The sequence below is a fragment of the Perissodus microlepis genome, chromosome 10 (genome assembly GCF_051167445.1).
Source record: "Perissodus microlepis isolate ML-2025 ecotype Zambia chromosome 10, ASM5116744v1, whole genome shotgun sequence".
Classification (NCBI taxonomy): domain Eukaryota; kingdom Metazoa; phylum Chordata; class Actinopteri; order Cichliformes; family Cichlidae; genus Perissodus; species Perissodus microlepis.
This window is the reverse complement of record NC_140470.1, coordinates 22,777,871-22,795,382: the sequence shown is the minus strand read 5'-3', so window position 1 is coordinate 22,795,382 and position 17,512 is coordinate 22,777,871. Positions and strand designations below refer to the sequence as shown.

At 39.5% G+C, this 17,512-nt stretch overlaps 1 protein-coding gene across 1 annotated transcript in view; it reads right to left on the bottom strand.

The window, feature by feature from the left end:
- The window catches only part of acsl6 (acyl-CoA synthetase long chain family member 6), a 39,425-nt gene that overhangs the window by 10,506 nt on the left and 11,407 nt on the right, over window positions 1-17,512 (bottom strand). The window contains exons 2-14 of the mRNA XM_084940708.1: window positions 16,148-16,368; window positions 14,440-14,554; window positions 12,457-12,521; window positions 9,949-10,050; window positions 9,693-9,792; window positions 8,913-9,091; window positions 8,142-8,174; window positions 6,213-6,264; window positions 4,585-4,658; window positions 4,302-4,379; window positions 1,539-1,673; window positions 1,004-1,138; window positions 178-273 (exon numbers count right to left, since the gene is read on the bottom strand). Coding sequence (XP_084796834.1) covers window positions 178-273; window positions 1,004-1,138; window positions 1,539-1,673; window positions 4,302-4,379; window positions 4,585-4,658; window positions 6,213-6,264; window positions 8,142-8,174; window positions 8,913-9,091; window positions 9,693-9,792; window positions 9,949-10,050; window positions 12,457-12,521; window positions 14,440-14,554; window positions 16,148-16,368 — 1,385 coding nt within the window. The remainder of the gene's footprint in view (window positions 1-177; window positions 274-1,003; window positions 1,139-1,538; window positions 1,674-4,301; window positions 4,380-4,584; window positions 4,659-6,212; window positions 6,265-8,141; window positions 8,175-8,912; window positions 9,092-9,692; window positions 9,793-9,948; window positions 10,051-12,456; window positions 12,522-14,439; window positions 14,555-16,147; window positions 16,369-17,512) is intronic.

The window sequence follows — 17,512 nt, the reverse complement described above, 5'->3', positions numbered from 1 at the left end:
CAGACACACGTGATGTTGAAGCAAATGTAGATGTTAGCTTGTGAATCAAAATCTGTAAAATTACTGACAGCAAAAAACTTGACAGTTGTAAAGTTATGGTTAGGGTTAAGGGTTTAGACCTACTCTCATATCACAGGGGCTTGTTAGAGAAATAAAGGCACACTTAATGGGTCTGACCTGACATCCTAGAGCTGCTCTGAGAAATCCCAGGACAGTGGGTGAGGTAGGAGCTGCTCCTGTTATAATCATCCTCAGCCTTCCTCCCAAGCTAGCCTGCAGAAACACATTGTAAATACAGAAGGATCATTATTTTCTGTTTTAAAAATAAACCACAAAGCTTCACGGCACCAGTCCGGATGTTGTCACATTCTGACCTTCACACATGACGTGCGAACAATGCGAGGACAAGAAGTCGGGACATTGTGCAAAGTTAGCCTTACTCACATGTGCCACTTTGAACTTTTTACTTTTAAATTTGCAGGAGTGTTACTTGCACACCTCAATAAACTGAGATTAAATCACTAGTGACCTGGTAGGACAAAGACTGTTTGACTGAGTGCATGGCTAATAAAATGCAAACACAATCTCACCAACACAGTCCCGAAGAAGCAGATTAGTTGAGATTTTAAGAGATTTTAATCAAGGATGGTTAAAATAAGTAGTAACAATAAGGGGAATGACTGACATTCAAGGTAAGTTGCATAACTAGCACAAATACCAAGAGGCTTAAACGCAACAATGAAGTACGTCTGGATGTAAAAGTCCTTCCCTGCTACTTGTCCTGTTAACCTACTTGTTTATGATAGTTATGCAACTGTTTTTTTTTCTCTTTAAAAACACACAGGAACATATGTATAAATGTAACTTTGATATCAAAATGGATCATAATTCATTTTTTCACAATCACGCGTAGCATATATAATATGATGTAGCATGGCTATAAGAACAGCTGTAGAGTCTGTCCATAGTAGCGCAGTGCTTAGGGGCTGGAAACACCGTTTACCTGAATCTTACTGAAGAAGATTTTGTCCCAGACGCTGTCACTGCGAATGATCCCGCTGCTGACTTCAGCACCTTTTCTCTTGGCAGCAAAGTTGAGCAACCAACGCTTCAACGGGGTGTTTGCCTGGCTGAAAATCTGGTAACAAAGAGAAAACACACATTTCTTAGTTGACGACAGCCCTGTCTCAGCTGATATAGCGGTTAAAACATGTCCAGCTATTTATGTAGATAATTAGCAAAATTATCTGCTAGCAAGAAATACCAACAAATAGCCACCATTCACATTATTACCCCCTAATGGCTCCCTTTGAAATTTAGAAGTTCTAGGGTTGAGCAGACTTGATTTAATGGTATATGCTGGAGAGTTAGAGGAAACTACATTCACATTTAAACTGTAAAATTTGCCAGTTTAGGTGTTTGTTTTCCTGTTACAGGACCAAACATCTTTTGTAATTCTAAGTGGAATGGACAGGTTGCGTCAGTCAGAACTAACAACAGCTTCAAACAAAAGCAGTCTTGGTATCTGTTCATCTCACCTTGTCATACATGCGATTGAGCAGTCGAGGCACCACGGGGAAAATGGTCGGCCGCAGGGCCTTCATGTCATCTGGGAGGAGACGGATGTCGCCCTGATAGAACCCAATCCGTCCTCCATGACAGTACACCACAGACTGCAGACAGACATATATAACACAACTGAGCAATGAAAACTCCTAACTTTCTGATATCATTGCAGACAAAATACCAGCACTGAAAGCGGAGCCTTTAATCATGAAATATTAAAAATAAAGTCACATTACTACCAATAAATAATGTTGGCAAACACTCATAAGGGAGGTTTCTATAACATTTAATACCTCATTCACCTAACTGTAATACAGATGATAAGAGAAGCATCACTAATGGGTAAATTCTGATAAAAAAAAATAAAAAATACTGGCCCTTGAGGGGCACCCGCGTGAAATACTGGCTGCACCAGTCATCATACTTGTCGGAAGGCTTGTTTTTCCCACAGTCGCAACTCATTTAATGTCATTTAGCAAAAAGAGGAACTTCATAGCTTGCACGTTTATTTCGGTAGTGTTTTTACATTGTCATGCACATGATCTTGCTCTCATTATGTCAGAACCTACGCTCAAACAAAGGTCTACACACGTTGTATGATAAATATAATGTAGTAAAGACTTTAGTCGTGGAAGACATTGTGTTTGTGTTGTGTTTCATTTAGCTGAGTAAAAACATCAGTACAGGGTATAAAAAAATGCAAAATGGCTCCAAGGCATGTTCAGGCAACACCTCTGCAGAGGTCTTATCAGATAAATGTGTCTGAAGTATTAATGAAAAAGTGGTTGATTGGGGGGGGAAAATAGCACCCATGACTCACTTATGATTAGTCAGTGCTTACACAGCATCTTACAGTTATAGTTGGTCCAAGTGGAGTTTTATCTTTTTTTCTGGCAGCTGCTCAAGGTGAGTGAAATAGAAGAGAGTGTCACGTGTGATGTCATTGTTCCAGTAACTATGAGTCCAGACTGGACGAAGCGTGGAGAGATGATGGACAGCCTTGTTTTGTTTTGTTTTGTTTCAAGTGGCTTTAAACAACCCGACTTGATTTATTTTTATGTAACACTACAATCTGTATTAGTGCAGGTATGACTCCTTTGTGTTACCTCTAATAATTATAGTTAGCAGCAGAGAAAGTGACTCATTACGCAGTGAGGATTTACTTTTGGGTTCCAGAACTGCGTCCCATAGAAATACACAAAGTGTTTGAAAGAGAATTACTAAATGCTCAAGTTCATTTCGCAGTTCTTGTGCTCATGCGGCTACACCACCGCATGCTTCTTTCTAGATCATATGCAGATTGTGACACTTCCACAAACTGACTATCAACTCAGCGCGCCTCCTTTTGTTGTCAAACTGAAAAAAAAAGGGCACCACAAGTGTCTGCTTTCCGGTTTCTAAAGCCATCTAAGGACATGCAAAACACGGGGACCGCCTTGTGTTCTCTCTTTGACTGAGACTTCGCCAGCATCAGATGTAGAGCTGTGTGTTTGTGTTTGTCTGCGACTGTTGAACTCGAGCTCTATTTTGTGATCTGGTGTATTTGCTCTCTGGGAAGATTAGGTGGTTTCCTGTGTCTGAGTCTCACGCTGTCTACAAATGTGCTGCTAGCAGCAGCTTACCAGACAGGTTCAACCTGATGCAGCCTAACCGCTCACACCCATGTGTAACACAAAAATGATCTAAGTTGAATCTACACATTTATTGCCCAACTTAATTTAGATTTGATCACCTTTTAATATTTGCTGTTAGGCTTGAAGATGAATCCAGAGTTACTAATGAGCAGCAGCAAAAGCACACACTCAGAGCTTCTTAGTAAAGGGCCACAAGTTACTGCCACTTTACCTCACTGAGGTCTACACTGTAACTGCTCTCTTCGCTGTCAGCTTTTAGTTAAGGCCTGAAATAACATCTGGCATGTAACTGAAAGAGATGGCATAGAGAGCATAAAGGAAGCTATAGAGCTTCTTGTAAGTAACATGTAAATAAACACCTAATTTAAAAAACACTCCTCATTTCTTGGCAGGAACATGCCCAGGGTTTCTTGTGGGAGATGTGCCTATGAAAACCTCTAGACAGAGAAAGCATCCCAGTGGAAGGATGGGCAGAAAGGTAACTGTACAAAGACTGTGACTAAAAATGAAACTCTGTTTTTTCCACAGGCAGGAGACAGTGGGCTCTTTGTAAAGCGTACTGCAATACCCTACAGTGTTTGCCAGTCCTAATATTCCACAGAAACTTATTTTGAAAGTCTGCTCAGCTGCGGGGCAAAGGAGAAATACTATCAGTGACCTGCAGGCTGCAGGGAACCGCTGCTTTTATAGTAAATCATGCGCATGCAGTTGTTGTCTTTGAGTAACCTAACCTGATTACTGATTATCAAACCTTTTATAAATATTAATGAAGATTGTCATCTGTGTGTGTGTGTGTGTGTGTGTGTGTGTGTGTGTGTGTGTGTGTGTGTTTCACTGGGCTAGGAAATGATGCAACGTGCCTTCACTTGCCATAAAGTCCAGGAATGCCAATTTTTTTGTAGAGATGGAAAGCAAAACTGATGATGGGGAAGGAAAAGTTGGGGTGGTTTCTTTCTCCCTTTTTTCCAATCCTACAGTAATTAGTGCCCACCTTCAGTGTCATACTTCTTACAGGAAGTTCCTTCCTCCTCCCCCACAAACATCCTTCAGCTCATTACTATCCCATTAGTGTGATTGCAAATGACAGTTCGGCACATTTACCTCAATAAGTCTCTCAAACATGTGAGCCAGTGGCAGGAAGGAAATGAGGCAGTCATCTTGGTTGGGAAAAATTACTTTCTGCAGGACACACAAGAGACACAGTCAAATGAGTTAAAGATGCTATTTTGACACAGAAACTCGGATTTTCAAGAATTTGTGTGGACGAGAAAATGAACACATTGCAACCAGGCTAATAAATCACTGAGCAAAAGACCATAAACAACTGGGGGATAGGTGTGAAACATTTCCTGAGCATAGGTTCAGAGAGGAGAGGGTGACTTACATCTGTTACTTTAAGGAAGCCTGAGAAATCAGCTACCACGTTTCCATGGGTGAGCATGACTCCTTTTGGGTTTCCTGTGCGAACAGAAGGAAAAAAACCTATAATGAAATTGCCCAACAGATTTCACAACACATTTCCTCACTAGGAGCACACAGTCATCCAAGTGAACACCAAAGGAATTCGGCTTGGAAAGACAGACCTGGTTCAGCAGAATTTTATTTATGACTTGGAAGCCAGAAACGAGTCGTGTTAACACAGCATCTTATACATTAGGTTATTAAACAGAATCCAGTATTATGAATATTGCAAAAACACATGCCAATCTGCACAAACCATGCAAACTGCATGGTTTATTTCTAAAGCATATAGAAATAATTACATCACAGTTTCAACCTCAACTTCTCCTATTTTTTTCCTCCTCTCTTGGCATTTCCTAATAAACACTGAAAAAACAGTACTCTCTGTTACTGTAATGCCCTCTTAATCTTATTCTCATTCCCAGTCCTTCCTTCACGATTTTAAACAGAGTGGTTATTAGAAACTAAGGTTCCTCTTTCTGAAATGTCAGCTGACTCAAACAGCTGTAAGCAATCTTGTACGCTCAGTGTAGACTAGATGTCGCAACAGCGCGGGAGGGAATTCTCAAGAAACGGAGAGTGATGTGAGGAAAACGAATCCTCTGCTGGGGCGCCTGCATGTGTTTGTCATTACCGCCAGCAGGAGGCAGGATTTTCAACAGACCGTGGATGCGAGTGGGTCCTCACATGACCCTGTTTTTGTTCCCTCCTACTGTTGGTTTAAGTGGTCGATGATGCTATGGGGTGAAGCTTCTGAAAACGGAGCATTGTGGCCTAAGCCATGACATTTATGTCATGAAGGAGGTTGGGGAGGGGAATGGGTTAATGATTCTCTCACTACTGGATTATTGTGCTGCAGTGAAGAACCTGGGTTTACAGTAAATGATACAGTTCAAAGTAAAGTATATAGAAATTGCACAACACGAGTTACAATAAACTGCACTGTGGACTGACTTTTTAATAACTTACCAGCATCATGTCTCCTGTGCACCTTTCTCTTTAAGGCTTTGAAAACATCACTGCTTTGAATAATTTTAGCGCTTAAAGTGTTTAAACAATACTCTGTGAAAGCATATGTTAAACACCTAAAGTTAGTTAGTTTAGGCATTTTGAAAGGCCAACACTGTTTTATTTTTATTATTATTATTTGCGTGGCTTATAAGCAGCACCGAGCACTGTGAGTGCTTTTAATGTAAGCATTCTTGATCCCAGTTGGAACTGTCACACTCCTCATATTCACCACAGGCAGTGGCACATGCTTTGCACTCAGAAAGCTCTTAGAAAACACAAGACTTGTGGTTTATGTGTGATAAACCTCTCTGCCGTGCAATAAGTCCAAACAGATGAACCTTGTTTGTTTGTTTGTTTGTTTTTTAACAGGAAATGTTTGAAAAAGCGCTACCTGTGACCTGCCGCTGGAGTCACTGGCCAACACAGTTTGATGAGAATACAAATCCTATGTACTTCTTACTTAATAATGGAGTATTTTTATATCACAAACTGCAAATGTGACACATATGATATTTCTATAACATCAGAAACATTTACTACCTGTGGTTCCACTGGTGAAACACACAATAGACAAGTCATCTGGGGATGGTGGCTGTGAAGAAAAAAACAACAACATAACACTGTCAGATGACATGCAGGTGGTCATGAGATCAACTTCTACCTCTTGCAGCTTCCTCAACAGCAAGCTGAACCAATGCATGTGAGTCTAGAAAACAAACATTTCCATATGTTAATCCTTTTTTGTTTGGGTGGGGGGCTTTTTTGCCTTTGTGCACCTGGTAATTGCCCTCAGGGGGGATTTGTAGCCAGGCACCCAGCCCTTTACGGCATCTGTTTTGCATGCTCAACCCAGTTGTGCCCTCACTCTCTCTAATTTTGAACAAAAGGCAAAAACTAGCTTGACTGGTCAATACCTGTTAGCCAGAGGGCTGGTGCTTGCGTGTCAGTGTTCAAATTTTTACCTGTCAACACTAAGTAGATGAAAAGCTGTCAGAGCTGTTATGATACATACACAGACACATCCAACAAAAATAGGTTGCTGTCTTCTTGTGTTCATATGTGAACATAACCCATTATTAGACAAATCACCTGACAGACTTAAGTGCAGTTAATCCAAAGGAGATCATGCGATATTTTGTACTAAAAACAGGCATGAACTTCACTTGTAATCAAAATAAGACATCCTGCAACCATTTTAGCCTCAGTTTTGTGTAAGTTACATAAATGGAGATGCTTGAGCAATGCAGAAGGTGATTTAAAATAATTCACGTTGTTTGGAAGTTCTTTTTTTTTAAGCAGTTCCTGATCACTGCAGGTTTTTAGTCAGCTTTGGCAGAGGCTGGTGAGCTGCCATCTTTGTTTTTTGGGGAATTCAGAGTTGTTTTGATTGGGAAAAGTGTTAATTTGGCATAATGTTTGTACAGTTAAGAATACTGGCTAACGATGACTTCGATAAAAATATTCACCATGCTCACCAAGGCCTTAGGAAGTGAACTGGACTGATACGGCCATAGCGCTCAATCATCATGTGATGCTCGCCAAGCTTTACAAAAGTTGAAGGAGCTCGGAAAGAAAAGCGTCTGGACTTCTTTAAGTTACTTGAAGACGTTTCACCTCTCATCCGAGAAGCTTCTTCAGTTCTAAGGTCAAATGGTGGAGAGTCCCAGATTTAAGCCCTGTGGGAGTTTCCCCCCAAGAGGGACAATGGACCCCCTAATAATCCTCTACCTAATCACATGAGCCAAGGTGTGAAAACGGGTGTAGGTCACAATCAGCCAAGGTTTCGGATGAACTCACTATGTAACCTAGTCCCACCCTATCATGTGAGTTCCTGAGGTCAGAAGGCCCAGGATGTGAGTGGGCGTTAAGGCGTCTGGAAAGGGATCTCAAAACTGGATTATAGATGGCAGACAGTTGGTGTCGTAAACCGCCTCTGATGTCCTCTAGATGCAGATGGACCACCGAATCTTGTCCCGTCGAGGTGGCTTTATAGGCACAACATAGAAGATCCACCTCAATGTGACCTTTGTCCTGCATCTAAAGGACAAAGGTCAAAGGTTTGAGGACACCAATGTTCACATTTTGGACAGAGGAGATAGATGGTTTCAAAGAGGAGTGAAAGAAGCCATCTATGTCCACTGTGAACAACCACCTTTAAACACAGCGAGGGGACACTCTCATTGGGCTTAAATCTGGGACTCTTCACCATTTGAACTTAGAACTGAAGAAGCTTCTCGGATGAGAGGTGAAACGTCTTCAAGCAACTTACAGAGGTTTTTACAGAAGATGCTTTTCTTTCCAAGCCCCTTAGACAACGATGACCTGGATGACTGAGAACCTTCACAGACACAAGCTTTACCAAACCAAACTCAGAATTTGACCCATTTGGTCCACTAACAAACTTTACTAGCATGCCTAAAACCAGTTGTTTTGAAACCATTTTAGAAGTTTTGAAATAATTGTACTTACTATAGGCTTTCTGTAGTGATCTCGACCCAGGGCCTGTAAAGAAACAATGTGAAAGCAACTTTAAATCACTGAATAATGCTCTTAAACATTATAGCTTTATTGTGATTCCTATAATATGGAATAATGTCTTCTGAGTTCTGTTGAGGATTTTTCTAAATCCAGGTTGCTACACTGTAAAAGAGCCTGCAGCAGTTACCACAATTAGGCTATAAGCCCCAAGCATTTGCAGCTGTGCATGGCTGAAAAGAAGGAAGTAATAATCAATGTGGGTTACTGGTATCAAGTCATTTAAAACTATAGGTCATAGCTGTCAACACTTATGCATTTCTATATGCTTTGTTGCTGAGTTTGTGATTGATATCATCAGCAAACTCATTCAGCCTTTTCATTTCTCGTCACACATCTAGCAAACCAGATCTGCTAGATGAGGACAACACAAAACAAAGTTATGCGTGCTCTACATGAGACTGAGAATGAGATTACATTTTCAGAGACTGCGCTAACCTTCTGCAGCTCACGTACTGCATATATTGCATGATTTATCACTTTGACAAAGCAAGGAATACAGCATATATGTTAAAATTCTCTTCGCTGTACAGGATCTGTTTAACATGTCGTTTTATTACGAGCTAATGACACCAAGACTATATATATATATATATATATATATATATATATATATATATAATAGATTAGCACTCCTCAGCCTAAATACTTGACATACATATGGTGTGCCGTGTCACAGGCATACCAGAGTCCTACATGTCTTACCTCCACTTCTTTAATGGCCTGCACATGGACGCCGCAGCCCTTGCCTTGCTCCACGAGGTCAGAGTCAAAGGCGTCCATCAGGATGACTCTTCGCAGGCCGGGTGTCTCCTTCCGCTCCACATTCTCTAAAAGCACCCGAGCTTTGTCCATTTTGTCACAGATGACTGTGGAGATGTCAGCTGAAATGAAACAAGCACACAAGAGCACACGCACCCTTGTGTGAACATCATCAAAGTAAGAAATAAAAAGGAACACAAACAAATGTGGAGTTGGAAATCAGTTGAAATTTGGTCACATCTTGAATTTACAAGGGTTTAAAGTAAAAATAATCCCGTTAATCGATTTTAGAGCTATCATTTGGGTCGCTGTAAAATCTTGAATACATATGTTATTTTTAAAGTTATGATGATTTTACTGTTCCAATATATTCTTTTCTTTTTCCAAGCACTAGCTTTTACACCACATGAAATTCCTATCATCTGTCGTTTGCAACAGAATTAGTTATTGTTACAATTACCAAATGTTTTAATGACACATTAGCTTAAATCCAGGAAGTAGCACTGTGTATGAATGTGACAAAGATGCAGTCAGCCACCAGTGAGGGGAGCTCTACGGCTCACACTGATACGAGTTCCTGTTTAAAAAATCCACACACACATGTTCTAATATGTCTCACAATGCCCCACAATTATTAACCTGCAGACTGACAGCTGTTAAATTTACATTTCCTACTCAAAGCTTGTGAAGTCATTACAGTCTTTGTCATGTTTGTGTTCTTACCAGTGTTTATGATGAACCTTATAGCATCTTGGCCGAGCGTGTCATAAAGGGGAACCACCACCATCGAATATGTGTAGCAAGCCAGCTCTGAGATGATCCACTACAGTCAAACAGAACAAAAATACAAATAAATGAATACAATCTGAGGTCGGACTTTATCCTGCACTTGAAAACCTCAATAACTTTAAGTTCATATACTTAAAATTAGGGCTACACGCAGATTAGACAAAGATTGAGCAAAAAGAGTGCCAGTTACCTCGGGTCTGTTCTGAGCGAACACCCCTATGAACTGATTCGGATTGGGCTGGCATCCCTGGTGCAGAAGGCCTGAGCCCAGATGCTCTGCCCGGGCTGTCACCTATTCAATCGAAGAAAAAAAAAAGTGAGAACTGATTGGACCAAGTGGAACAAAACCATACAAATCCTGAGCTAATCTCCCAAGTGAAGAAAAACCTTTGCTCAGCTTCTGGTAGTATTGTGCAATTTAGCTAAATAAACTGACCTCTAATTTTGGAAAAAAGGGAAACCCAACCTTGTGTTAGTCATCTTTCTTCAGTTCGAGAGATTTAAGCCCATTTTAGAAACACACTTTGATTTTAAAGCAATATTCTGCTGTGTATATTGATGATTCACATTCTACAAATTACCACAATTGTGAAAGACATCCCAGAAAATGGGGATTAATACAGCTGTGGAAACTTGCATAATAACACACTTGATTTCATGTTTCAGCAAAGGTCTAAGGCAAACCTTATTTTCCATCCTAGGAAAAAAAAAATTCACAGTGCTTTTTAAGTCTCTCAATGAGTCTGTAAGACAAGTCCAGATTTGCCTGGCTGACTTCCTGGAAATTGGAGTGAATGACAAAAAAAAGAAAAAAAAATTCCACCCACTTTTCTCTTGTAAAATACGATGATGTCACAGATAAACAGGGTGTCGTATATCTCATGTGTATTGTAGATTTTGACATCGCTTTTAATAGAAAATTCCCTCCAGCTACCAGCATTACTTCAGTGACTTTCCAAGAGAGTGTCAGTTTGTCTCTTGTGCTCACAGATTTGTTGGAACCTGAAACTGCTTTACTGGATGATGGGAAGTTTTCAGTTATTCTGCTTTTAATAACTATTTCCACATGTCTCGCCAACTGTGCTGCAATCACTGGCATATCCAAGACACACACACACACACACACACACATAGAAGCGCAGAAGGCGGTGGAAGTGTAATTATTATATACAAACCAGTGCTCATACATGGCCCTGAAGATCCAGCTGAAATCAGCCAGTATAATACAAGTGACCAAGACTTTGTAGTTAATATATTCCCTTTTTTCCCCAGTCAGTTGGTTGATTTTATATTTATAAGAAATAATATCATACCCTTGTATAGCTATCTCAATCTATCTTGGTCCACAGTCATCACTGAGTCATGACATAAGTGATTATATCTCCTGCTCTTGGAACTATCACGTGGGATGGGAGACGGAAATTTTATAATATACAGGACTGGCTGTGGAAAAACGTCTCTACTGCTTACATAAACATGGAATAATTAGAGGAATGTAATTTTTTTGTTATTTATGAAAGAAATTAATGAGTAGGATAAAAACTGATTAATTGGTAACCTTGTATCTAAATTTACTGGCAAAAAACAAAGATCCAAAACACAACTCCCAGTCGTATTCTTCTTTGTTACTGTCATGACTAAGTGGGACAAAAATAGTTTAGTTATTTAATTTTTCATATATATATATATATATAAGTTAAAGCTGTGTATCCGGTTAGCAAGCAGTCAGAGTATAAGAAGTCAATAAAGGGACGTGCTGCTTTTGAAGTGGTGAGCTATTTCACAACGATGGCCAATCATACCTTACACCCCTGCCAATAATGTACTCTGCATTTCAGGTCTTCCGAATATAATCATACTTGTATTTTTAGATTGTTTCTGTGTGTCTACATTAAGTATGTGAATTGAAACCTCACCTCCAGGGACAAAGTCTTTAGCTGTGTTGAAGAGTAATATTCTTATTCAGCAACTTATACGAACAACAATAGCACCTCTGCAAAGTAGCTTGCAGCTTTTGTGCGTGCTATGCAGATTTTGCAGGATGGAAGGTGAACAGCAGTTATAGAGTCAGTCTGCTCTAGCAGGATAGCATCGGTCCTTTCTTTTAACCACTTAGCCAACTTAGGGTGGGAGACATGACAGTGATCTGATCTGAAAAATGCCAGTTAACATCAGACAAAGTAAGTCATATTGTGGGATCTATTCTTGGACTTAAAGCAGTACTTGCCTATAGCACATATAAAGTAGAAGTGTTGTTTAGCCCAGTCATTATCTATATATAGCAAGGTTTGCAGACTGCAGTTATTTAGTAGCGCTCTTGATGGTACCAAATTTGGTTTTAAGGCAGAGTGGGTGCTACAGAGTCTCTGCAGTGCAAATGCTGCAAACGTCATCTGACTGTAGTCTTACACTGGCACATGACAGACTAGTCTGCACAGTTTATACTGTAGTCAATCAACTGCCATTACAAAGACTGTAATGATTATGTTTGGCATCAGAAGTGTGAGGTGCAGAAAATCATGCTTGAGCAGCTATAATGTATAAAATAGTTCCTATAAATGTTGCTTTATCAGAAGTCTGGAAGCATTTTGTAGCATAAGGATTTGGTACTTTTCCCCTTTGAGGGGTCACCCTGTTTTATTCTCCTCTCAGCTGTTGTTGTTACAGGGAAAAAACATGTCCCCTGAATGGCACGAACCTCCTTATAGGACATCCATTTGTAAGGTTGGTTGGGGAGTCGTGAGCCTAAGCAAGGTCCATCACCTGTTGGACGCAGAAAGGAGACAAAAAAATGATTAACTTATGTGACTGGACATAAACATCATTAAGGTTTTTAAATCTAATAGTAATTTAAACACCTCAGGCTCACACCAAGGTGAAAATAACCCTTTCTTATGCAGAAATAATTTTGAGCACACGCATTCTGTAGACCAGCGGTCCCCAACTCCCGGGCCTCGGACCGGTACCGGTCCGTGAGTCGTTTGGTACCGGGCCGCGAGACTTGAGGCTCAGGTGTGAAATGTATGGCTTTCGGGGTTTTTATCGGTTTTCAGTGTTATTTTGTTATCGTTTTTTCATTAACTTGGTTTTCCTGGGTCTTTTCACGTGTGTTATGAATAAATCTTCTTTTTTTCGGTACCGGTACTAGTTTTATTTTGTTGTATTTATCCGCGACACCTTAAAGGCCGGTCCTTGAAAATATTGTCGGGCATGAACCGGTCCGTGGCGCAAAAAAGGTTGGAGACCGCTGCTGTAGACATAGATATATACATGAAAACTTGATAATTTTTAAGTTTTGTTTTTTTTCTCTTGTTATTTCAGTTATATTTGCATGTTCGAAATAAAATCGATCTAATTCTCTAATCTCTGAAATAGTTGTGAAATACCCAGACTGCTTGACTATCACTGCCTTAGACAAACTGACTAAAACAATTCATTTCTACTTCAGACCAACTGATGTCATTTTCTTGTGGCTGTATGATCTGGCCAATTATCGAAGAGCCCACTCTGACAAGTGTGGGGCAGGTGTGGTTTGAGCAATATCTCTGCATTGTGAGTCACTCAATTATGTGTCTTAAACTTGCTGGCCATGAGCCCTGACACTGTTACCGTTAGCAACGCTAGCCATCGCCTTGGCAACCACAGGATTCATTTTATCTCCAGTAGCAGAGAAACACTATGATTGGAGGTTTTACAATCAGACCACTGCATTGTCACACCGTGCTGTCTGTATCACACCTCTGTGTGTTCGCATGTGTGGGAAATTTTTACTGCAAGTCTGGCAGCTTAAACACGGTTTGAGTTCAGATCAGATAACTGTATTTTCATTCTTACATTTATAGCCTGCTTTATGTTGTACTGTAGTATGCTACAGATGTTTATTTCATCAGGGTCTCTGGAAAGCTAAAACCCCAAACCAGGTTTTGTATATTGGGCAAATGGAAATCTAATATTGTAATAGGATTAGATAATTTAAAATTATGTTGTAATCAATGTGAAAACAGTGCCAAAACAAAACATCTATTTCATTGTGAGAGCTGTAAGAGCTCATTGCTCTGCTTTGAGGTTTTAAATTTTCATTAACGTTTTACAGTCACGGCTCGTGTTTAGTTTTATTATTTTTTTGTTTAAAGTAACACAATACTAAAAACACATAAATAGGGAGACTTTTTGGGCAGTGTGAAAATCTGAGATTATGACAGCCTATGTTATACACTGTAAAATGTATATGGACATATTCTTCATAGTCTTTTTAAAGAGTCTTCGGGTATTTGAAAGACACTTTACAAATTTTATAGGATTAGTAAATACAAGTACAGACAGAAAGGGATGAATGACACTAATATGGCTACATGTCAGTTTTACAAGTGGTATTTAGTGAGATTACATGTTTTAACCTCTTCTATCATCTGCATTACTTGTTATTAAACCTGTGGTTTATAAAATGTACATGAGAACATGAATGAAAAAAAAGAGGTATGACTCTTTATGAGAAAAGCTGAGCAACTCTAGAGGAACAGAGGCTACATTGAAGTCTGAAGCACTTTGAGTGGTCATTAAGAGCACAAAACCTTTATGTAAAGGCCAATCTGCAAGTACCAGTCCAGTAACGTGGAAAGTTGGCATGCTCCAGCTCTCTCCAGCTTTGTGTATAAATGTTTCCACTTCACATCCTACCCACCAGATATATGCAGTCCTCTCTGGAAAACCTCATACATGGTCTTGGCGTCATCATGGTAATGAGTCAGCAGCTTGGAGGGGTCACCCATCATAGACCTGCGACCCCCATCTTCATGCTGATGCACAGAGAAAGAGCGACAGACAAAGAAAACAGTGCAACACCATCAGTCATTTCTATGGCTTTTTCTTCCCTCTAAATTCTGAGGGTATAAGATCTAATTTTTCTCCCTTGTAAAAACACTGTCAAATAGATACCCGAGCGTGGAGGAGTTTAGGAAGAAATTTGTCTAACTTTTCCTCTAAGAGATAATCCATTTCTTTTGTCAGCTAACAAATGCCTATAGAAATATGTGAGCTGCTAAGCTTCCTCTGTGTTTAGACTGCAGACACATTCTGGATGACTAGAGCTCATTCCCATTTCCATAAAGAAAACAATAGTAGATGCAAATTCCACATTGTAAACGAGTCATTTAGCCTGAAAGGACTGAACAGATTAGGCAGCCAGGACTCAAGACACACTGTACACTACATGCTTGTACTGTGGCTTGTGTCACGTATAGATATATATATACATAACTCTATTTATACCAATTCCATGTGCAATAACTCAACTGTATATACATAACACTATTTATTACATATTACTTACGGCTTGTATATTGTACATTTTTTATATATATATATATATATATATATATATATATGTTTTTCCCTATGTTAATACTGTCCATATGTACATAGCGCTGCAGAACTGTACCCCCCCCCCCAGCATGTTTACACTGAGTAGGAGATGCTCTGTATCTCATTGTACAACTGTATAGTGACAATAAAGGCATTCTATTCTATTCTATTCTATTCTATTCTATTCTATATATATATATGCATATGAAAAAAGAGAAAACAAGCCTCTCGAGGTTTCACATTACACTACAACATGATGCTGCCAGGTAAGGCTGGTATTTGGAGGCCTGTGGTGCAAAGTATGGGTGAAAAACCAAGTGTTTGGTTTCACTGGTATGGTGGTTAGTTTAAACCAGTAAAAGGGTTTAAACTAAGGGCACAATTTCCCCTTAGCTCTTCAGTATTAACTAAAAGTCAAGTAGAAGTAGAATTTGTTGGTTGCTCTGTCTTTTAGCTCTCTATTTCCCAAATACAGGAAGTTGCGTAGTGTATGCTTGTGAAGGACTGTGTTTCAATCAAAACAATAAAAACCACACATCTGCTAAAAGCTACAGTACGAGAGTTTTTGGCATATTATGGAAACTGTTACAGTAACAAGGCATGAAAGGCTACTTTCGATGTTTGATTTTTCTTACATTTGTACTACTGTGGTTTCCGTTACTGCCTGTTATTAGAAAAGAAGAGGAGGAGATCAGAAGGCCATCTGTCGTAACGAGCTTCGGATGCTTAGAATAACCTGACAGGTATAAGCTAGGGTAAAGAAAACTAAAATACTAGCCTTTATTGTTAGACATAAAGCCTAGTGTCATCACTGGCTGCTAACAATTGAAGGTGACCTACATGAGTGCATTAAAACAAAACAAAAGAAAATCCACAGAGAGTACTGATTGACCCCATTTTACTGTGAAGGACTAGACTGACATGAAAAATATCTACTACTTGTGCCTGAATGTCCAAACATGTCTATGTTACTGAAAGCATTTGGGAATGCAAAACTTAACGCTTTTATGGATCTGTGAATATCTCACCGGCACTTCCTCAGACTGGTGCAGAAGACTGCAGGGGGGTTTGATGGGACGGGGTCTGGTGGCTAACCAGTACGCCAGCACAGCTGTCAGAGCGCCGATGCCCACAAGCGTGGAGGTCGGCAGGGAGCGGAAGAACTGACCGAGCTCGTCCATCTCCGGTATCCTCAGGCCACTCATCATCTCCTGGGCCTGCATCTTCTCCATCAGGGTGGAACTCAGCTCTGCAGAAGGGACAAGGCAGTCTTTTACAAATGATTTCTTACAACGCCTTTCAAACCATTATTCATTTTTCTTAAACACTACTTGCTAAGGAGGAGGGTAAATCAATATTTTACTCAATGTTTGGTGGGATCGATTCCCCTGGAATCAAAAGTAATTTAAATCTATTTAGCTGAAATTATGATGTATACTTACCTACAAATCCTTGCTGGTCAATACATTAAGTAATAATTAAAGAAAAATAAGTATGAAGAAATAATTATATTGTAAGTAGTAGCGTAATAGTGTGTAACTTCTGGTATTTCACAGGAAAGGTATAATTATACTGTAACTTTAAGTAGTGTTTCACTTCCTGGAAGCATTTGCAGTTAAATATAATTACATGAAATTTTAGGTAAAACACAATGAGATTGCCTGTAATCCTAGAGGAATGATATATTATTATATGAGCCATATAATAAAGTGCTACTGATTGTTTTGTTTATATGACAAATCAACAATCCTTAAAGCTGGATCAGGTGTTCTAGTGAAGGTTTATACGAACTTAGAGGCTTTACTACTACTGCTGCTAAATAACACATATTCTGACACTACATAAATCTTATTTTTTAATGGATTGCGTTCTAAATCTCACTAATAAATGAAAAACTTCTGCTTGTTTCATCCATCAATATCAGATTTGACAGGTGTATTGCTTTCAGATAATCACATTTTTGGGCACTAATCCTTGTTGCTTGCCTGAATTTACCCATAAATTAGTAAAAAAGGCAAACAATACACTAACATGACCTCATATTTCTGTCTCAAGTCTCTTTCTTCTGCGTCCTCATAATGATGTCAGCAGTTAACGCTGCTTATAGATAAACCGCCACTGACTGCAGTATCTACTTATTACATATATGTGCAAGCCTATTCTTTAGGTTTTTTTTTAAACCAAGGGATGGCACTTATGCTTTTTTTTTTTCATTGCATGTGAGGGAAACCCACATGTGCACTTTCCACACAGAATGTCTGCGCTTCAAGGAAAAAAGGAAGAAGGGTTAAAGCAGACAAAACCACTGTCTGGTAGCTGTTAGTAGTCTGCAGCAATAAGCATAAAAATTAAAGACGTGTAAAATACTTAATCTTTCACTTCCACAGTCAAGC